The sequence below is a fragment of the Charadrius vociferus genome, unplaced genomic scaffold (assembly GCF_000708025.1).
Source record: "Charadrius vociferus isolate BGI_N301 unplaced genomic scaffold, ASM70802v2 scaffold70, whole genome shotgun sequence".
In the NCBI taxonomy this organism is placed as follows: domain Eukaryota; kingdom Metazoa; phylum Chordata; class Aves; order Charadriiformes; family Charadriidae; genus Charadrius; species Charadrius vociferus.
In genome coordinates this window covers 3982225-4005466 of record NW_009646851.1, presented here as the reverse complement: position 1 = coordinate 4005466, position 23242 = coordinate 3982225, and the positions used below count along the sequence as shown (strand labels likewise).

General features: G+C 45.1%; 1 protein-coding gene across 1 annotated transcript in view; it reads right to left on the bottom strand.

Moving 5' to 3' along the window:
- The window catches only part of PDZD2 (PDZ domain containing 2), a 142007-nt gene extending 119623 nt beyond the window's left edge, over positions 1-22384 (bottom strand). Inside the window, exon 1 of the mRNA XM_009894231.1 lies at positions 21906-22384. Coding sequence (XP_009892533.1) covers positions 21906-22384 — 479 coding nt within the window. The remainder of the gene's footprint in view (positions 1-21905) is intronic.
- Positions 22385-23242: the final 858 nt, after the last annotated feature.

Genomic DNA, 23242 nt, shown 5'->3' with positions numbered 1-23242 from the left:
GGGGATGAGCAGGGCAGTCCAGCTCTGCCCGGGGGACCTTATACGGTGTTTTCCCCTTCTGCGCACTCGCTCCGCGCTGTCAGATGCCACCCCGCATACTTCCCCATCTGCCCCCCCCCACTTTGAAAATGTTTCCACTCGGAGCATCCAAATTAAAATCCCCTTCTGCTGCCTCCGCACAGCAACCAGGGGTTGTTATCTTTCCCTGGAGCGCGGCCTGATGTGCCAAAGCCAAGTGTCTTTATCACAGGCTGTCATTTAACATCTCACGGCCATTTTTCAGGTGTGCTGCAGCCAGTTCCAAGAATTATTATTTTTGCCCAAGGAGTGAGCAGATCAGGCTGTAATCAAGATAGACAACGATGAAATTCTTCCACTGACTCCCATGCTGCATTCAAGCTGTCTTTTAACAGCTTAGCTTTGCTCCTGGGAGTCCTGGCTCTCACACACAGTACTCATATAGTACTATCCTACACAGAAAGAACCGTCCCTCCTGTTTTTCAGGATTTTCAGCTTTTGCCCAAGGAGTGAGCAGATCAGGCTGTAATCAAGATAGACAACGATGAAATTCTTCCACTGACTCCCATGCTGCATTCAAGCTGTCTTTTAACAGCTTAGCTTTGCTCCTGGGAGTCCTGGCTCTCACACACAGTACTCATATAGTACTATCCTACACAGAAAGAACCGTCCCTCCTGTTTTTCAGGATTTTCAGCGTGATTTTCAGCCTTCCAGGAGTTTAGAGGGAGACATGAGTTCAGAGAGAGACAGAAGACTCTGAGCTTTGTTCCTTGGAGCAAAACGTGTAGCCTGGTGTCAGTGCCTCAGCTGCCAGGCAGCACAGGTACTTAATTAGGTGCCAAAATTGAACACACCAATAGTTAACATACCTAGAGCTAATCCGAAGGGAAGCTTTCAATCCTTGGGATGTGTCTCTTTCTGGGGCTCAATGCTGCTAACCAGGAAATGCCTCCCTTCCAACCGTGATTCATGGCCTGACATCTCCCGAGGAAAAAAAACTCCTAAGCCCCTTCATTTAAAAAGCGGAGATGGGATTTTGAGCACAGCGAGAGGAGGGTGTGATAGCTGCGCCCATCCTCTGACAGCACAGGGGCTGGGGAATTCATCCGGGATACGGTCAGCAAGTTCTGCAGCCTCTGCGCAAGAGGAGAGAAACGCGCACCAGCATTATTTCCCTAGCATTATTTTCCCAGGAAAATAAGTAGCCTCCAGACAGCTCCTGCCTAAGCCCTCTCCGTCACCTCTTGTTTTAACTATATTCCTCTGTGCAACAGAGAATCCAAAATTCAGGATATTCAGGTGGGAGGAGAGGTTGTCCTGAGTCCCTGCCTTAAAAACTGTGTGTGTTGTGTCCACAGCCTGATTATAAGAATATAAAAGCATTCTGGAGCAGGAATCACACTCCGAGAGGCCTCCTTTTGTCTCCCTAACTACTTAGGCTACAGTCATAAACAGAAAAGGGACCACGGGGGATTATCCTGCACAGTCTCCTGTGATACTGGAAGTCAAGAAAGCTCCATGAAATGTTTATCCTATGGGCCACAAAACGTGACCTAACTTCCTATTCAAATGCAAAGTAAAATGCGAAGTCCTGCCTGGTAAAATCAAGGCAGAAGCAGCCGGAGGGTGTGAGGAGGTGGTTTCTCCTCCCAGCTGGCCTGAGAAGCCACAGGCAGGGAGGGAAACGGCGTGGGGGTCTCCGTGGGACAAGGAGACAGACAAGCTGGGCGAGAGCACAGAAACAGGCTCTTGGGCATCAGGAACGTGCCAAACTGCTGGGCACTTCCTAGCTCGGTGATGGACACACAGGGCTCTTCCAGGTCTTTTTAGGAGCCAACACCCACTGAAATGTTGGGGGATTTGGCCTTACATATTCTCAGCTCTGTTTTTGGAGGGTATTGATGGCATTTAGATATTTTACACGCACACATGCAGCTGTGCATTTCGAAGAAATCTGTGGTCATATAAGCCTAAAGACAGGATTTGAGTCATACTTTTTTTACAGAAAAAGCATTGATTTATAAACACGTAGAGCAAGTCTATCCAAAAGAAAACACCACGTACATACACAAACAATACGAACTACTTAGACCAGACCATCTTCTAATGCCCCACAGAACAGGGCAAATTCCTTTCTAGCTTGGATTTCAGGACTACAAAATTAAGGATGGAGAAAATTAAGGATGCAGAAACTGTGGACTAGTGAAACTATTCCAGGCTGCAGTCAAAAGGCAGCTGCAGAAAAAACAGTTTGGTACTTAGCTGGTAAAGTTGCAGTTGCATCCCATGCCACTGCACAAGGAAAATGCTACATGGCATTTTTGGGACTACCGTTATTTTTGGTTCTTTACTTGTCATCTTCTTTGCACATGGAAGTTCTTGATTTACGTGTGGAAAAACAGAAACGAACACAAATCACCTCAGAGCCACGCTCGTACAAACTAAATGTCACTGATATCAGCTCCACTAATGTGTTAGTATTAGGAGTTAACACTTCGAGGAAGCAACTGAGGAGAGTTCATAAGTGCCAGGTCTGTTCCCGAGTTCCTAAAACTGCACTACATTTAAGCCTTATCTCACATGTTACCTTCAGAAGCTGGAAGCACTAGAAACATTTGTTCTTTACAACAGACAGACGTTTACATTCTCCCAACACTGCTGTGTCCTGGGCACCAGATGTCCGACACCCCTGACAGACAACACACACAGATAAAGTCAATTACATGGCACATGTTCCCAGGGTCCAAGGCTTCTGTGGATCTGATGGGCAGAAAAAATGAATATGCAGATTTAAGTGAAATTCCTCTGAAAACACAATAAGCATCTACATCCAGGGCCGCATGTAACCCAAAATAACAATACGATGTTCCATTTTTTCCTAAAAGAAAACAGCAAACTTCAGAACTCTGCCAGAAACCACAAAAATGACACAAAAGAAGGTTAACAGTGCATAGGAGTCCAGCGCGCCAAGGCAGCGCCAAGGGCTGCAAAGGCAGATTCTGCTCCCAGCCATGCCAGTGTAAATACAAAAATCCCTTCCCTGACCTCCGCGTGGATCTCCCCAGTTTGCTCGGTCAATCCAGTGCATTCAGACCATCAAGTTCCCTAAGTCTCCACAAACACCACCTCCAGAAAGCCCCATTTCTGCACCACATGCTATTACACTATGAGATGGATGCCACAGAGAAAATCTTTCCCTTACCATTTCTGCTCCACACAAGCATAATAAAAGTAATTTTTTTTTTTAAACGCAACTTTAATAGCTCCAACACACAACTACTATAAACAGCCCTGCAGAGCTGAATACCACAGCCCACAGCCCGCGTCCCCCCAGAGCCACCCAGGGCTCAGCTAGGAGTTTCACCCTTATCCCTTCCTGCTGGCTGCAAACCCGCCGCGAGTTCATGGGGAGTACAGAAAAATGCCAATGACCAAAAAAATTCCAAACAGCTCCAGGTCTGGCTGAAAACACCCCGGCCCTTAATCTTTAGTGGGGTTTTATATGCAAATTGCAGGCAGACAGGCCCTTGCAAGAGCTACACTAGAAATATTTGTAAACACTCACTTATTCTTCCCACTGTAGAAATAGTAGGAAATGAGATGGTTTTCAGTGATTTTTTTGGGGGGGAAGGGTTCTGATGTCCTGTCCCTGTGTGTCTGCAAGCTCTTCAGCTGTGCTCCTTACTGACATGGGCTATAGATGTTTTCTCCTGTTATAGAAGGCAAGTTTTCTTAGGCAAAATATGAAAAGCTAATCATAAGCAGTACTGAGAGCTGTTGGGAGATGGAACCTTTCAATCATATTAATCTATTAATTTATCCACAATTATTATTTTTATAGCACTCAAAATACTATCAGTAATTTTTAATGAAAATATGGACATGGGGTCTTTGTCCCAGAGACCTTACATTGTAACTTCCTATGTTAAGGCTAAGTGATATTTAAAATATGAAAGCTCACTAGTCTTCAAAACAGAAATTTTAAGAAAATCTCTCCAGTGGACTGGTTCGGATTTTTGTTTGTTTGTTTGCTTGGGGTTTCTTTGCTGGGGCGAGGGGGGGAGGTAACACAGACTGTATTGATAACCCTCTCCCACTGCTCCCCACAAGCCCTTTTCTGGCATACGTCTTCCATATATACCCCATCAGCCAGAAGCTCGGCTCTATGGGCAGAAAGCTGTGAAACAGTCATAATGTTTAGTAAGCAGCCATATTAGAGATGATTTTATGCATTTACAGTTTATCTATAAGCTGATCATTTTAAAAATCAATTATCTACATTTAAAAAATCCCACTTTCAGAGAATATTCTACAAAACTCCAAACTGTGATGCAGTGTATCTACATTTTATAGTTTTGACCTCACTTTTTATTTAATTTCTTTATGTGGTCATAGAATTTATGTAAAGGTTACTACAAATCTATAGGGGATAAAGCCTTCTCACCCAGCAGTTCTCTAATTCAGGTATTACCAGAATAATACAATATCAATTAGTGCCCAACAGTGGAGATTTACATGGTATTAAATATACTGTATTTAAAGTAAAAATACAAAGCAGTAACTCAAGATTGGAGAGAAGAAAACAGATATAAGGAAATGTACTAGTACTGCTGAAATAAAACTGAGACTAATAGCCTAGAAAACACACGGTCTTAAAGTAATTTGCCTTATCTGCTACATTTAACACCAGCGACAGTTATTAAAATGAAAAAATCATCAAGCTGTCTTTCACATCTCAATCCTTATTTACTGTTTGCCTTTCTCCCAGTAATGTCCTCTGTTTCATTTTAATTTCTGTTCATGTAGCATATTCATTTCTTTACAGTGTATGGCCCAGGTTTAAGACTCTACACAGGAACATGCATTTGCTCAAAACAATCTGTTATCACGAAGATTTTATTTTTTTTTTCCCCCAGGGTGGAAACACTTATCTTGGTTACAGAAATTATAACTTGGGGGCCAAATTTAGACTTTACATTACCCTTTAAAAACAGAAAAAAAGTGAAAGGCCAGGTTTTACCCTGCCTTGAGTTCAAAGACTCCCAGCAAGACCTCTATCCACTACACAGAGCCAGACATTTTCTCCCAGATAATCTTTCAGGCACCGAGGGAAAAATACTTCACAAAGATATAATATCTTACATTATGTACTCACCCTTAGATCTCTGTTTAAATTCCATTCTTTCCCTCCCCAAGGTGATGCCAGTTTTCTCTGCTCTTAACCTTCCTCCCATATTGCACAATTAAGACAAACTTTTTTTTTTTTTTCAGTGTTGAAGACTATGTTCTGATTTTTCCTTATCCTGTTTGGTCCAAAGGTTACCGTTTCACAAAGTATCCTAAGGACATTTTTACTACCACGAAATATTTTGACAACAAGAACTATTTTTAACCCTGCTAAGCTCTGCTGAGTGTAAAATGTTGCACGGGGTGCTCAGCAGCCTAGGGGAACGCAGCTATCGACGGGGTTTGTTTTCTTTGCACAGGAACAGCAATCTGAATCTTCCAGCAACAAGACCCTGTACGCGCGGTACACGATGTACAGCTCATTATAAACCTAAAGGGTCAACAGACAGGGGAAAAATGTTCTTAAGACCTGCCAGCCGCTAGATAGAGGTAGCAAGGTGCCGCTGCGGGTTGGGAGGGCTATGCACACCCGCTGCTGTCCATGCCTCGTACTGGGATTTCCAAACCTACCGGAGAATATTAATTAGGCCAAGACATCAACTACTTCATCAGGATGTTGCCGGCCATCTGCTCCAGGATGGTGCCTCTAGGTGCTCTCCCCTGCCTTCCCCTGCTTGCACTGTTGGAAGGGACGTAGCCGTGACACAGAATGGGACAAGACCACACATCCCAGAGAAAGCACGAGGGAGATAAGGTAAAGATGAGAGAGGGAAGGGCCAGAGCAGAGGAAGGCTGGTGCCGGTTCCCAGCCACAGCCACAACCTCAACTGCACGATGATGCTGGGACAGGGAAGCAAGGCCAGCCCCTCTGCCGGTGAGGGCTGCCAGGAGCACACCAACACTTAAACACACCTCCACGGGGAGTAACGCAAGCTCTGGCACGGTGCATTTTAAGACCAGCCAAGGGAACCGAGTGTTTTACCCCTCTGCAAACACCCAGTGGGACGCCGAGGCACTACTTGCGCTGCCAGCACCCCAGCCAGTGGGACTACGTGGAGCTACACAAGCTCTCTGTTCAGGGGTTAACTCCCCCCTGGCAAATACACTGCCCATATGTGCCTGCTCACTAGGATTTCCTATCAAAGCAACATTTTTGCCTTCTCTTTTAACTACAAAAACAATGTAGGTTACAGCAGAGGCTGCCCCCTCCAGCAACCTGTGCTCCACCCTGGAGTTATTTTATATTACTCTCCCCAGTGTCCTAAACCAGGGCTGCAGAGATTGTTCCAAATGTGGCTTTCATTTTATGCTAGAATAGCCTCCATTAATGCAATACGCTGTGCTCCGTACCTTAGGATATTCAAAGTGGAAGCCCAGATCTTGTTTGCTTTTTAGACATCACCAACCATCCTGTATTTTATCTGTGTGCACTTCCCAGTGCGTGTCGGAACGTGCCATCCGCTCGCCGCTTATTAATGTTTCAAGAGTCTTCCTTAAAACATACATGAGATTTAGGGAGGATTTTGTTCCAGGAGTCTTCTGACCATTCTGTGCAGTCAGAGAGAGTAGTTTTATTTCACAGACTGGATTTAATACACAGAAACATACTGCATCTGTTTCCAAATATTTTCTTTCTAAAACCGTTACGAAAACCAGTGCCAAAATGTGCTCATTGCTCTTTAAGGAGGAAACCTAATTTGGATTTCTTGATCCAAATCGTCCTAACACCCAGGCTCAATTTTGCTTGCTAAAGCAATCTACCGGCTCCAACTAATACAAATTTAATCTGCAAGGCTTCTTGCTTGGGCTGGATGGGTCCAGAGTGTCTTTGTTACAGGCTCCACACCAGACATCAGTAGCATCTGGTACTGATTGTGGATATCAGGCATCGTGCTTATAGGCTCCGTGGGCAGGATCTTTCTTGGATTCCTGATCCGTTTTGGCTTTTTCACTAGGAAATCCCTGTATCTTGTTGGATCAGAGATTTACGACTGGTCCTTAGCTTCATGTTAATTTTTCAGAGCTGTGATGTTTTCTTACGGACCAATCTGTGGCAGCCTACCACATCTGAAAACACATCCTGCAGATCCAATTCTCCTTTTACATGGTCATAAACCAAGAATCACCTCTTTAGTTAATCAAGGTACCCTGGCGTAATGCTTACACATATGGAAATCAGGAACCCCTCCTGTATCCCCTAATATTTGGGATTCATCCCCTTCCCCTACAACATTTATGTAAAATGTCTCACAAAAAAAACCCCATTTTATAAGAAGGGAAAAATAATATGTCTTTTGATTGTACCTAAAGAGAAGGGGTATTATGAACAACAAATGCTCTTCTGTGGTTTCAGGCTTTCATTTGGTAAGTAAGGTCCCATACCTTCTTCCCAAGTCAGGAGCAGATTTTGCCATCAATTGAAAGAAAAAGAAAAAAAAAAAAGAGGCCTCAGTAACTACACAGGAACATTTTGATCAATTGGCACAATCTAAAGGTTAAAAGTTCCAATATGCAGCTGACCCAGGGAAAAATAAGAGCGACGGTAAGTTTAAAATTTAAATATTCCATCAAGCCATTTCTTCAGGACACAATTTCCAGGCTACTTTGATGAATGTTGCCAAAAGAGCAGGTGGCAAAACATGACCAAGATGGAAACCCTCAGCCTCACCTCACGTTCGCTTTTTTTTTGTCCCTTTTCCTGCACAAAGTTAGTCTTCAAGAGAGGAGTCTGGGGACCCCCAGAAACAGAATTCCCTGGCCAACATGAACAGCAGCACAAACGTCCTCCCTGTGTCCACACCTGAAACTCCCACACTGTCTCTGCACATCCCCCATGGGCTCCTTGACTGTCAAATGGGGGACCATAAAACAAGGGGGACGGGTGTGAGGTGACCACGAGAGAGGATTATGGTCAGGGCTTGGGGCAGGGGGATGCCTTACCAGACTGTTCCCACTAAGTGGCTGCGCAGCCGTGAGACGAATTATACGGTTATAACTAATCCTATTTTTCTTTCTCTTGCACGCTTATCTTGACACTGATACTGGTTCCTCCTCAGCTCAGTTGCTTCCCAAGGAGCCCGTTTATACTTGCAAGGAAGTTCTCACCAAAAAGGAGCTGCAGTGAACACGAAAGCATTTCATCACATTTTCCCCAAAAAAGCCCCGAAGTGGCTCCTTTTTCCCCAGTAAACACACCCCACATCCAGAGCTGCCCTGCTGGACTTCTGCACTGTCAACGCTAAAAAGGTAACCCGTTGAGGGCAAAATATGCAAAGTTTTATAAACTGGAGCGATCGTTCCAACTAGAATACTGGCAGCTCCAGCAGGCTTGGCTTTGGACCTTCTCTCTTCACAACAAACCTCAAACACACTGTATCTGGAAATCAAACTTCAGCTGCATGTTGGCTGGAACCCCACGACAAAAACAAGGTTGGTTGCTTTGGGTTTTTTTTCTCAAAGTCTGCAATAGGCGCAGAAAAGGACAGTGTTTTGGCTTCAAGGCCTCGGAAAAACAGAATTCATTTTTTCCATTCTGTCATTATTCTAGTAAAACCCTACAGGTAAATAAGTCTCACTTGTTTGCACTGACGCCTCTTGGAGACACTTGGGAAGACTGAATAGTGGCTAAATTCATAACCAGGCAGGTATCTCATAAGTTAGGGCTTATTTGTATTGCTCAAATGTACTTCTGCAGAAACCGGTATTTCAAAGAATTTTAGCCCTTATGAAGCTGCTCTGACTTTATAACCCTCCAACAGACAGGCAGGTACCTGGAAAGAGATGCTTTGCAGTAAAACCCCGCATTTAATAAAGTGCTTTTCCCCCGGAGAGCTCAAGCACCTGCAGAAAGCGAGCTGCTGTCATCACCTCCCTGTCACTGGTGCCGTGACCTGTTCGCAGTGGGGGGAAAAGGCTTGACCAGGACCCAACACTTTTTAAGTCCACACGTGCTATCCATTAGGCTGTAAGACCGTGGCAGGAGTTAGATACATAGCTCTAAGTCATACACAGTTTATGCAAACATAACTTACAAGTAAATGATTTAAAATAGAAGCATGCAGAAGGGAAGCGGAAAGTGGAGCAGGCAACCAGCATGGACTCGCTGCAGAAAGCAACACGAGCTACGGGCAAGTAGCAAATGCCACTAATATGTGAAGAAGGCAAAACTTCATACGGAATTTAAACTAGTTCTTTACATTGGGTTCATGCTGGATTCTTCCACCAGCTTATGACTCCATATATAAATACAAATATTAAAAACATGACATTTTTTAATCTAAAAGAGATCTTGGCTTGGCTTTGCCAAGTCATGCATGACTCCTCTGATGCAGTACACAGCCAGTGGGTCCCAAGTGTGTCGCTCTGCATGTTGAAGATTATATTAAAAGGGAGAATATGCCTCCTCATACTCTTTAACGCTATTATTGATACTATCATTAAATGAGAGAATATCCTCGAGGCTGGGAAAACCTCAGGGAGCATGGGAGTTGATACCTGGACTCAGGATTAGTTTCCTTGGTTATCAGAGCTGGCTGAACTGTTTTAACAGATAATGATGTCTAATTTAATTACATATTAGACAAAACACCTTTGATTATTATTCAGCCAGCCAGAATTAATGAATTTCTAAGTCCTTCTTCCATCCTAAATTTTTTCTGCCCTCTTGTCTTTTACCTCTTTTGTTTTCAAGCTCTTTTGAAATCCACCTCTCCCAAGACAGATGTTTACTTCTCTACTAACTTGCATGATTATTTTTTTTAATGATGATGCCCCTTAAACTCATTTCCACAGTTTATAATTTGATTCTTGGGTCATCAGAGGAAGCATTTGAGTCACAAAATAATTCTAATAAAGCACTGGGATTCTGCCTTTCTCATACACTATTTAAAACAGAGTCCATTTAAAGGCAGAGAACTGCAGTAAACCCTTGTTGACTTTGAATTCCACACACCAGCCATTAACTTCTGATCCATTTGGCATCTGTACACTTTTTCTAACTATTATTATTTCTTTCTCCACAGCATAACTGGTGAATTATTGAAATCCGATTTATTTTAACCACATAGTTCATCCTGATGAAATTGGCTAGTTTACTAAATAATTTTCTGCTCTGCTGTACATACCGCTTACTTTCTGCATTCAGGCAATGATCGAAAAACAGATCAGAGAGGAGACAATTTTGTGTATTGCCGCGTCAGATACAGAGTGGAGGGAGGAAAACTGGAAGGCAGAGTTTCCCCATTTCCATGGAGGCAAATGGGAAGCAATTCCACCAAGGGCCACAGTGTTATGGTACTGTCAGAGACCTCAGGCATAGCTCGGTTTTTCTGTGCAAGAAAGCTGCTCTTCAGACCACTCGCCAGCAAGGAGGGCAGAGAGAGTGAGCAGGAGGAGACGAAGTCATGAAGCCTTGGTGGTTCCTTCAGTACCCGCAGCCACACACGTGTGACATTCCCAGGGCTACCCATGTACGGAGATCCCAGCTCAGGGTGAATCAACTGCCCCGCACACCTACAGCCCCAAATATAGCTCCTTCCAGCCAAAGGCAAAGAATAATGCCCCGTGATCGAGCATTAAGTTGTCAGATACCTTAGAGCCAGCGAGATCCCAACATGAGCCCTGAAACAAGGTGATGATGAATACACGGTTCATACCCAAAGCTATTCACCAGGTCCATGAGCCTGAGAAATGAAACTAAGAATACTTAGTTGCCACCAGTGTCTCTAACAAATTTTTCCAGCAACTTAAAATTTACAAACTCCTTGTGATATTTCTTTTAAGACCTTGTTTAAGAGAAAGTCCTGCCTGGCCAGCAGCAGTAATTAAAAAGCAGTTATCCCCTATTTAACTTGTAAACGCTATGGAAGAGCTGTGTCCTCAGATTTTTCTTAGAGCTCCTCTTACTCAAAAGTAGAGGGCAAATCCTGCTTTGCTACCTAATGCCTGCTGACTTTGAAGCCAATGCAACTATTGCTCTTTTTATTCACAGGCCCTTGTTTTCAAATAGAGCGCTTTTGGGAATAAGGGTTTTTCTTGAATTAATTGCTTTTCCTGTTTGGGGAAAAACAAACAAACAGGTTTAGTCATTTAGAGAACTTGGCAACTACAGATTGCCCATTACTTTTTTGGAAGAGATATTTTACAAAGAATGTTAACCCACAAATTCAGTAAACATATGGGATTTGCAAGTTAATCCAATAAGGCCATTATGGTGATGCTCCAGAGGACTAGTCACCATCAGGAGGGGAAAGGAGACTAATTCTAAAAGGATTCCTCTAAAGCCATTTTCATGTTGGGAAGTCAAGAGCAAATTTCCCTTTGGGTAGTGTTGGTTTGGGGGAAGGGAGGAAGATAATGACAGAGGCAACAAAAAGGAAGTTTGTGCTCATATAAGTATGTTTCAAATTATGCATCTGAGCTTTAAGGAAAAAAAATAGTCTGTATCCATATTTGCTGTTTTTTACACTACAGTGACTAAAAATAGGAGACAATAACCCTTAAGTTCAATTATTAACGTCGAGAGCAGCCACCTTTGATTCATACTAATTTTAGCAGCTGTCTATGTGGACAATTCATTTGAAAACTGCGCTGTTACTAACGTCCATCAAACAAGCAATACAGGTAATGAATTTGAGAATACCTGAATTCTTAGGGAAATAAGTAGGATCACAAAAGCCTTCTGGTTCCTGGGTCCCACAGACCACTTCAACTTGGTATGTAGATTTATCCTCTGCACTGAAGTTCCAGCTACCAACATGAACTACAGCAACTGGTTACTTCATTCTCAGAGGACTGGATTAGAATCTTGTTTACAATAGTTTAAATAAGGAGTCGCTGCTGAAAGTCCTTGGAGCTGCACAGGTATATGAGAGAGTCAGGTCTTCATGAGCGGTTCCCTCTCTGCATTCCAGCAGAGGCAAATCTGCCCCAAATGCACAACATATTTCTGTGCTCATTAAAGGGATTAGCTGCTGCACTGACCAAGCCCAAGAAACAGTTAGAGTAATTATATTACATATATACACATCCTAAAAAGCATGTAAAGAAACACTTTTCACTGCTGTCTTATGAATTCTTAGATAAGGCAGGCTAAATTCCCGGTTGACATAACCCAAAAATTGCTTAAAATATTTATAAGACATTGCCCTCTAGAGGAAACCCAGAAAAATCTGTGTTTTAGTAGAACTTTTCTACCGATGAAAATATGAAATGTTGTTTTCAGCAGAAGAATTACTGTGTTTGTTAGAAACCATTTTCAGTGAGAATGTCACACACCAGTTTGGCTTCATTTATCATCCATGAGTTTTCAAGAAGCAGTTCCCCAGCCTGTATCCCATTTTCCTCATCTGGGCTCCATGTTCAGAAAGATGGTACCAAAAAGTTTACCAGTTACCATATGTCTGTGTTTTTCTCTTCACTACCAGAAGAAAAATAGCCCAGGCTATAAAAAATAGGCAAGCACTTAGTAATTCTTCAGTGATCATGACACAAAAAGCCGCTGGTCAATGTGTATGAGGATGAGAAGGAAGACATCACTGACACTTGTTTCATTGAATAGTTGCTGAATAGCTGCTAGCCTGAACCCATTCCAGTGATCAGGTAATGGACTGGGAAAACACAATCAAAATGAGTACTCCATTAATATACCCTTTGTTTTGCCAGGGTTTTAGAAGATCATCCAGTTATCTATAATACCTACTATGGAGAAGGGGAAAAAACAGACCTTGCCACCTTTTTAAACAATAGAAAAGAGTCTTAGGCATCTGCAGAAATCATGATCTCCTTCAGTCACATTTCAACAATTCTGTTGCATTTTGAAAAAGCCTGAATCCCTTTTCCATTTACCTCTAGTTTCTCACAGTCTTGTTACAGAGCCTTCAGCCTGGCTGGGATTCCCGAGTCTTGGATGCTCTAGGGTGAAGTTTGCTGCTAATAATCACAGTTGCCCTACTCTTATCCTGTCTTGGTAGGTACAAGTCTTCCTGAGCTGCCCCAAACCTTCTGGCAGTGCCTGCCAACTTATCCTTTTACCGGTACTGGCTTGTTAAAAGTGTTTCCCTTTGGAGGCCCAGATGATCTTGCTGAGTGTCACACATTTCATCCAGAGAAAGCAGCAAGAACGGTGAGTGATGCTGCAGAGCCTGCGATTGATACATAAGCCCTTCCCGTCTTAGCCTACATCTGATAGAAAGGAGACAGAAAAATAAGTTTCAAGGAGCATGTGATACTGCTCAGAGCTGGAGGCAAATGTCACATCAGATAAGAAAAGCAATGAGTTTTCCACGGGAAAAAAAAGCTCGGCCCAAAAGCCATCCACCACAGCAGCTGTCTCTGGAGTTATATACCTGCCTCTCTGCTGATCACACCTACGTTTCTTACATTTATCCTCTCACTTAATGTCCATAGATGGCAGGTTCATGCTGACAAGCTGTCTCTCTGAGGCCAATGTTGAGCACAGTCTCTGCCTGTGGAACCGTCTCCTGTTCATCATCTTTCAACCCTCCCCACTCCTGTCCCTTCCAAGCCATCCCTGATTCCCACTGACAGGGGATAAGCAGGTTTTAAGCTGCTGCCACTGTTAATGCTGTTAGCTCTGGAGGGTCACGGCTCCATCCTAGTGCACCTTCCAGGACAGCAGCCATCGCACCCAAAGGTACATGAGGCTGGCAAGAAGATATGATCATCATCTCCTTGCAGAGCAGCCCCAAAACCCTAATAAGAATGGGAACGCTGGTTGCTTAGCCCAATGCTATGAGAAAAAAACATTTCAGTGAAGACTGGAGAAGCTGTGCCTTTCCAGGCCTCTAGGCACGTCAGTCAGTATGGGTGGGAAAGGACAACCTGCCAGGTATCTCGCTGCAACCCAGTAACCTGGCTTGAGTCACCTCCTCCTCCTCCTGCAGCAGCACGGTGCTCCTGTCTCATGGAAATCGTGGTCTAAAGACCACAGCCTGCTTTGTGCAAAACTTTGGACTACCAGAACATGAAGAGAAATTCACATTTACAGATTAAAAGGAACACTGCAAATGACTGCACATTGCAAATTGGCGTGTAAGGGCACAAGCATTATAGAAAGAGCAAGAATAATGGGCACAAAATGTTCCTTCCTCGTGTTTTTGAACATCTCTATTTTTAATTATTGATGGCTAAAACCCTGCTCTGTGCTAGCAAATGCACTGCTGGAGAGGCTGTGAAAATAACTGCCGCTGCGGCTGAAGGCCTCACCTGCTCCTTGGTTGGGTGGTGGAAAAAAGTGACCTTATTTGGCGCATTCCAGCAGTTTGCCAATTAGTTAAGTTCCGCTGCATCCTGACTGTGCTTCCAGATGACCTAGGAGCACGGGACACTTGCTGCGTGCGAGGCTGAAAATCCCACTCGGGATGGAGAAGGGCTCTTGCTGGCACTTTGGCACCAAGGATAAATGACGAGGCACGAGGCTGACTCACCAAACCAGGCTGTTCCCACAGTAGGTGAAGCGGGGAGGGCAGAGCTCCCTCCCAAACAGTGGGCTTGTTCCCTTGTAATTACAGCGCGGTCAGAACAGCACATTAAATGGAGACGCACAGCTATACATTTGGCAACAAAGCACAGCCTTCCAAGCAGAGCTTTCGTAGCTCAATGGAACAAAACTAAAGCACACACACACAAAAAAAAAAATCAAAAGCTCAGGACAACCCACTCTATAAACTCTGAAGCCTCTACGCCTCCTAAGGCAACACCACCAATCCCTGTCCAAGTCTTTTCAAGCCTGATGCAATCCCTCTAAAAAGAAAGTGTGCAGAGCCGGGGATGGGGAGCGTTTGCTGCAGATGACTTTGGGGACGTTGCCTAATTATACATGTGTGCCCTCTGGGGATCACCCTTTCTACGGAGAGAGGCAAGCTCTGTTGTTCAGTGGCAGCAGTGCGTAGAAGGCAGCAACAAGCACACCGCTCCCAAAATTCTGAGACAAACATGCAAACGCATAGAGGACAAGCCGTTCAAAGCAGCAGGAGTCTTTCCATCATCTTTTACGGGTTTTAGATAAAACTGAGCTGAGTGAGAAGATCAATAAGATGCAAAGTTGAGGAGGACAAGGGGTTTGGACAGCCCGTTGAGGAGGCAGTTGTAGCGGTGGGATGCTGCAAACGACCATCACTACACAGGAATGGGCTTTGCCTCCACAGAGGCTGGGATCGGTATGGGGAGGTGGAGAGGGAAGGCAGGAACCAGAGGGTGCGGAGGAGAAAATGAGTGACCCCACGCTCAGATTAATAAAGCAGAAAAGACAAACAAGCTAAATGATCTCTGCTGAGTCTGGGGATTAGTGACCTTCTGTTTAAGTCTTCGGCTCTTGAGAGAGGATTTGGGATAAAGCTCGTTTCTCCAGAGTAATTTATTTCTCAACACGTGTGGCTAAGTCTGCTCGTACCTTTTCTGATGACGTAAAAAAAAAGGGAAGAAAAACACCTCTTTCCTTGTTTCTTAGTCCTATTATATTTTAAGGGGGGAATTAATATCCACTATCAGCATAAAATACAGCAGCCGTGCTTCAGAGGGGGGTCTGTGCTCCAGCCTACAAGGCTTTAGGAGCACAGTGAGATTTATGCTGTGTCTGAGAGATGTTAGATATCCATAGGCTTCCTCTCATTTTGCACAGGTTGAGCACACATTCACTCTCTCCCCACTCACAGCAGCTCAACAAGAGGAGAGCCCCTAACGTGCTGCTTATTTTCCATCCTCGGGACTCACGCGCCGGGCAGCTCGGGGGGCACGTCAGCGTACGCTTCCCATCCCTGCCTGTGGTAACGAGCCCCAGGTCTCAGCCTCTGCGCCCTGATCCATCACTTAGCAGCATGAAGACTGGTAATATGCTATAAAAAAAGAAAAAGGAAACTAATTCAACTCCACAATAGGTTGAGGGCATTTTTTAGGTCGGTTATGAGAAATCTATTCCCTGAGATTGTATTTGGAGGCTGCAGTCTCCAGGACCACTATGCTTGGTTTTTTGTGTGTAGTCAGTGCTGTTAATATTTTAACAAGGAGCTCCCACAGAAATGTTTGCCCCTTGGCCAAGGGCAAAGGGCCAGGATACATTTCCATTTGTTTTCCTATTAAAACAAAAATATTTTCTTATGAACATAACCAAGCGAAGGCCCTGCTAACACCAGGCAAAGCAGCTGCTTATACTGAGCAGCACTTTGTGTTGGCAGCACTTTTGCTTTAGGAAGGAGGTGAGGAAACACAGTAAAACAGAGCAATCGATCCATGCAACCTGACGTGCCCGGGAGGTGCGGGTGCGCTGAGACAAAGTTTTCTGTGATGACCAGCCATAGTTTTCTTGGGGTGATTTTTTCCCTAAGAAAAAGGACATATAAAGGAGATTGCTCTGTCAAGCAGAAAATAAATCCACAATAACTTCCAGAGAAACACGAGCCCCTCACAGGCGCAGGAACCAGAAAACCTCCCCTTCCACCGTAACACAGGCATTCACACACCCTAACGCCCGACCCTACTAAAGGATGGATTTGTTACCAAAAATTTAAACCGAGGGCCCCAGCGGATGAGCAGAGGGAGCACAGCCCTTGCTCCCTGGTCCCACAGCATGCCATCCCCACACGCCAGTCGGAGCATCTGGAAGCCTTTTTGAAGATGCTGCTGAGTAATGCAGTGCTACAGAATCCCACAGATACTCCAGAGACAACCGCAGCCACCAGCACAGGGACAAAGTGGCCCCCGCGAGGACAACCAGCCTCCTGCAGTGGCAGTGTCCCACCACAGTGTGGCAGGAAGCAGTGCCCCACAGAAGATGCAAAACTGGGGGGTTGTAAGCAGTGACCGCGTTCAGGGGAAGATTTTTCTTCCCAACAAGAAAATCTTTCTGTTGCAGGGGCAAAGCAGCTTATGACAAAAAAAAAAAAAAATAATAATTCGGTTCAAACTCCTGAGGAAGGGGGAGCTTAATAAAAGGTGCTTTGAAAGGTGTGCTCTTCTGAAACATCAGTTTTCAAACCACACTGTCATATTTTTTATGAGCTCTACTCAGGTGCAGCAAAGGTCCCTGTTCTCCATTCCCATCCCCTCAGCAGATGTCCTGCTCTGCATCTCCTTGCATACAGGGCTCCCAACAACGGGGCAAAGAAGAAAAGTACCCCCTTGAAGACCACTATTCAGAGCAGAATTTGTCTCTGAATACAGACAGACACTGCATATTGCCCTTCGCACCAGCAAGGACTGTTCTGACACAGAACCTCAAGATTTCATCCAGCTGAGCCCAGCACTGTGTTATTGACTACCACAGGCAAGCAGCACAAAGTGCTTTGCACATTTTGAGACCTGTAATTTGGTTAGACATTCAGTATTGTGCTCTGTAATCAGCTGCTTGCACTTACAGAGAAGCAGGGTTGTGTTTAGGATGTCCTTGTATCAAGCAATTACTAATAGCATTGACCTGTTAGGAGGACCAGTACGTTACCTTCATGCTTCCAGCCATCCTGGAGCATGTCGATGTGATGTACCGTGGCAGCAAGCACTCAGGAAAGACCTTGGCTCTGCTGGAAACCCCCAACTTCAGGTAAAGTCAAAGCTTTGCCTTCAGTATTGGCACTTAAAGCTCACTCTCCATTGCACATCTGATTTCTGAAGGTCTTTCCCAGCATCTTTGAAAACAAAACGATTTCCCTGACATTCGGCATGCCACATCTTGTGCTGGGGAGGAGTCCTAGCAACTCCCCCAGGGCACTGGCTGAAGAGGAGAGACTAAGAAAACGCCGTGCAAAGGTATGGCTGTCAAAATGCTTCTCTGTTCGTTTTTTGGAAGCGACTCCAGGTTGTGGGTTAAAAAGAAGCCAGCCAGTTCTCCGACTGTATTCCCGCACATAGCAATGTTTGGTGATTTTTGGAGATGAGGAACGTGGTATTTTGAAGCAGTGGTTGGGTTTCCTCAATGACAAAATCATAATAATATCTCCTGTTTATACCACACTGTCATCACTTGTAATGTATCTTACTCTGCTTCCTTCAAAACCAGTTTGAATTTGGAAATCTATTCAGCACTGATTTTAAAGATTAGACGTATATGGTAGCTGTGTCCAAGCACTGCAGCTATGCTTGATGAAATTCATAATCAAATATTTCAAATTGAATGATATTCACAACAAAATAATTCTTTTGCAATCCTCCCAGGACATGCTCAATGAAGCCCCATTCAGTCATGCTCAAGAAATGAAAGATTCATCTGTCATCTGCAGGAATACTAACAGCCTCCCTCCAGTAAATGAGTAATAGCCCAAAATGAGAGGAGTAGTTCCAAAATACAGAGAAAGTTGTTGTCTGGGGGAACATAACCCATGTGTTTTGGAGATACAGTTGTATAGACAGAAGATAAATAAACATGCAGAGTTTCAACTAACCTTTATTCAGTACTCCAATACAGCTCATTTCCCTGCAATTGTGTTTGACACACACAATTTGCTAACTCTGAAGAGAGCAATAATTTTCCCTCAGTCACTAACATCACCAAAAATGCCACCACCTACATCATTCCTCTCTAATGTAATAATACCTTGTTAAGCAAAGAGCGTTCATGATTATATTACTGCACAATGTTTCTCTAAATGAAAAGAAAGGAAAAAAAAGGAGCAAGCTCATCAATAATCAACCTGTTTCTGCTGTTTACAGGGCAATCAGGTGGAATTTAAATAAATAACTTTTCTTTGAAGAAGGCAAACCAGATTCAACTTCCTTAGCAGGGAGAGACAGATGAGAGATACCCACAGCTGGTTCCCCTGAGAGGCAGCAAGTTACTTTTCTGCATGGTGTCTGACCCCATCACTGCTCCAGGACCTGAGGACCTGTAGGCACAGGACCTACACCAGGCAGGTGCTGAAAGAGTGTGATCTATCCAGGCCTGCCCAATTTAAGCCAGTCTGTCCAGGGATGCCCAATCTGTCATGGCTCCAGCCATCTGCCCCTGCGTCCTCTAGAGACTGACCACATCCACAGGACAGCCAGCAGAAGGCATGGTGCACCCCAACCTCTCCTCTCACATTGTCCAGTGTGTTGCCTTAGCCCCTTGGTGCAGGGAGGGTGTCCGTGGTGGGATGGAGCTGGAGAAGCCTGGTTATATAGGCACAATTCTGCCAACCCTGCTGCAGGGGTGGCAACCCCTAGGAAAGTGGCAGAGTCTTGAGACCCTCTGCTTAGTGTCCAGGGTCCCCACTGTTATGGAAATAAATTAGGAGATTCCCTAAAACATTAGTGTGGACTGCAACATGCTCACCAGGCAAGATGGGACTGCCCTGGTACACGTGGCAGGTGACGAAAAGACATGCTATCAGTGGTCTTTCTTGCCCAATCCAGACTAGTGCTAGAGAAGCTACAGGAAGAATTTCAATTTCACCAACCATGCACAGGCTACACAAAATACATCACACTGCAAATCACCTTCATATAGACCTGGAAGAGCTTCTCACCCGGCCAGAGAATAATTAGGTAGACAGAAATGGAGCCAAGACTACTATTCAGTGTGCTGTCCTGCCCCAGCACCTTGAAGAACAATGGAGAATGGGTTCTGCTCATAGCAGCAATAATGGAAATATTCTAGGAAAGCTACTTCTTTGAAACAGGCTTCCCAAAAGGCAAACTGAGGTTGCCTTTCAGCCTATTATAAACCTACGCAGAATTCTCTCCCTTCTGAGCACCCCAACAGAGAAACCTACTGAAGGGCTCCCAAAGCATCCTGAAGCAGATCAGATGAACAAGGAGGTAACATGGGGTTGGAGCTACCAGCCAGCTCCCTGAGAGGCAGAACCAAGCACTCCAAACTGAAAGTGTCCCCAAGGTCCCAAACTGTCATCCATCAACATCGCCCTTGTCAAATAGCAGTTGACAGTAAGTTAGGCAAGGATGCTTCAGATGCTGAAAATATATCAGGTTTTTACTACGAGATGTCCTAAATTTTGGCCTAAATGGGATGTAGAATATTCTAAAACAGGATCTTATGAACAACACCACTGGCCCTCTACCACCAAAACTCTACCTTTATAATGGCCAAAAAAAAATCTCAGCTAAGGAAAATGGAGCACTTGATTCTCATTAGCAGCAGCCACAGCTTGCTGATCTAATAACAGATCTTTCCAAAAGGAACAACCCCAAAATAAGCCTTCAGGGATAGGACAAAAAGAACAGATATCCAAACATTTTGGATTCCATTGGGTATTATCTTTCATTTTGCATTAATAATAAGATAACATTATCACTGGCCCCTGCAAGCCATTCCCTTGGATTTTAGGAACAGTGACATCTGGCAAAGGGGAAACAGCAAACTAACTGCTTTTTTCTATAAAATCTGTCAAATTTGGGAGTGCCACTGATTGATACTTCCACAGTACCAATAGTTATACACTCATTGATTCACAGGTTTGAAATTATAGAGGGTTGTTGTCACTCCTGCAAAACCACAGCCAGGTTCAGCTGCCCAGCACCCACAGATCAAAGAGTCACTGCTTTTATTCTGCGACGTGGCAGAATCAGGAGCGATGGTCACCCCAAACCACTGCCGCATTCACTGCCTGTTGGGAGCAAAGGCCGTGCACTTTGCAGGATTATAACTTGCAAGTGTTACCCCCCCTCGAGGCTGTGGTGGCTTTGCAAGCCCAACAACTAAAGCAGCAGATAAATAACCAATGAGTCTTCCCATCAATGCTATACTCTCACTGGATGAGACTATAAATATTCAACTCTTTTTTTTTTTTTTTTTTTTTTTTTCCAGTATACAGCTTATTTAAGTTAAAACCTATTTGCCCCTGTCGCAAATCTCACTTGCTGGAGCACTTTCGCAGCTGGTCTAAAATGGCACGTTCCTCCCAAGAACCATAAAACACGCTGGACTACCAAGGCTGCAGATCAACAGTTTCTTTTTAAAGAAGGCCGACTTCATCAGCATTTTGTTTCCAAAACTGTCCAACCCCAAGATGAACCCCCTTTGGCAAGAGGGGGAGGATTTCATGCCCTCTGGTACGTTGTAACCTCAGGTATGAATGAACATTTGCATCCTCATCTTCAGCAGAGAAAGGTCCTTGCCTTTGCAAAGGGAAAAATGAGCAAGTCTGCCAGCCCACAAAGAGCAAAGCTGGGCCAATAACTGATTTTACAGCATGCAGCAGCCGAAATAAATAGGCAAGAATAATCTGTATCATTGCAAGAAACTTCATTTCTGATTTGAACTCTTAAAGGTTTCAAGTTGGGACAGGAGACAGCAAGCGAGAGCAAATGCAATAAAATCAAAGGGAATTTATTAAAATGAAGTTGTTCCAATCTGGAAAACACAAAAATGTCTTGCTTTGGAAAAGTCTCAGACAACATTTAGCTGTCAGAAAAGCTTCCCTCAACTCAATTGAGTCAACAAAAATAAGATGCACCTGTAAAAAAATCCTCCAGTGCTGCTGAGTCTGTGTTCATTTTTACTTAAGAAAAGAGTTTTACCCAAACCCAGGAAGACTCCTGTCTTAGTGGAGACACTCCGATGCTTACAACGTAAGCATTTTGACACAGTGACCCTTCAAAATTTTCCAGTGAATGTGCAAGTAGCAAATGTCGGCTAATTATCAATTTGCTTTTTTACTCATTTTATACAGAGCTTAAGAAGGAACTTAGAGTTCTCCCAGGTGCTGTAAAGCAGAGGTGAAGACCTCTACTCTTGGACATACATCAGGGCCAACTGCAACCTGCACCACGTGCTAAGAGATGCAGCTGCTGGTGTCTGCTCTTCCACCCTTACCTCGCACCGGTGACGTCCACACCGACCATCAACTGGCCGTTCAGAGAAAGGATCTCGTCTTTCAGGCGCACTCTCCCGCACTTCCCGGCTGGGCTGTTTTTCTTCAAGTCTGTCACCCAGATGCACCCGACATCGAGCACTGGCCCCTTATGCCCCTTCCTCTTCTTCCCTCCCCGACGCTTCTCCCCATAGTCCCCCAGAGCAGGGATGTTCCCAAAGCTCAACCCAAGAACCTCAGTTTTTCGCATCTCTTGGGCCAGGTACATGGTGCAGATCTCCGTATCCGAAGTCCCGCAGCTCCCTGGCTGTAGTTTGCTCTCATCCACAGAGAAGTTGAGCTGAATGTACTCGCTCAGCTTCTGGACAGCCGAGCGGCAGAGCTGCTGCTCGGCCCCATCGGCCCCCTCCCGACGGCTGTTCTGCAGCCACTGGCACAGGAGGGGGAGGAAGACCCCCGCGTTGTCCTGAGTGATGGGCATCGCTGACCCTGTGCATCCCCTCACGGCAGCAGTCCCGGTCCCAGTCGGCTCCCCAGACCTTGGCTCTGCCGCCCGCTGCAGTCCCCTGCGGCCCCTGGGGCCATGCTGGAGTGGGGATGCAGATCCAAAGCAAGCCCCATTTAATCTCACGGGGACTTTTTGGGGGCTCCAGCTGACCAAAAGCACAGTCAAGGCAGGATGTTTGATGTGAACACGCCGCAGACAGCCCCACCGAAAGGTCAGTGGATGAAGCGGTGGGTAGAGCCCATGGCTGTCAAGGTATGCCGGCTGTCAGGGTCCGCACTCCACTGGGAACGATGTCTCCTTCCCACCACGGTCACCACACCGTCTCGTCCTGCAAGGGAGAAACAGCATGGTTAGAAGTGCCGAAAACACTGCCGGAGTCCATCAGCCCCATCCCAGCATCCCGCCCGGGACAGGAGCCCGACACCGGGCTTGCACGGCCGGAGCCGCTCTCCTTCTGCGATTTACCACTTGAGGGCACCAGCTGCTCTTCTCAGCAAGGGAATAAAAGGTCACTATTAGCTCCCGACCTCCCCGGTAAAAGGGGGAATTGAGCCGTGGGGTTGCTCCAGCCACAGCTCAAGGCTTGTCACCGAAAGAAAGGAGACACTCCGACCAAATCCACTCCACGCACCACTGAAGGGGGACGGCGCGACACTGGTTGATGCCGCTGCTGAAGGCGTTTCTGCCCACGTCCGTGCCAGTGTCTTTGGGCTGGGATAGGCTAAATCCGGTCACTTCTCAGCCTTAGAGGCCCACCAAGCTGCAGGAGGGGTGGGCAGCAGCAAACACAAAGGGTGAGGACAGGCAATGGGGTCCCTCCTCAGACCGGCA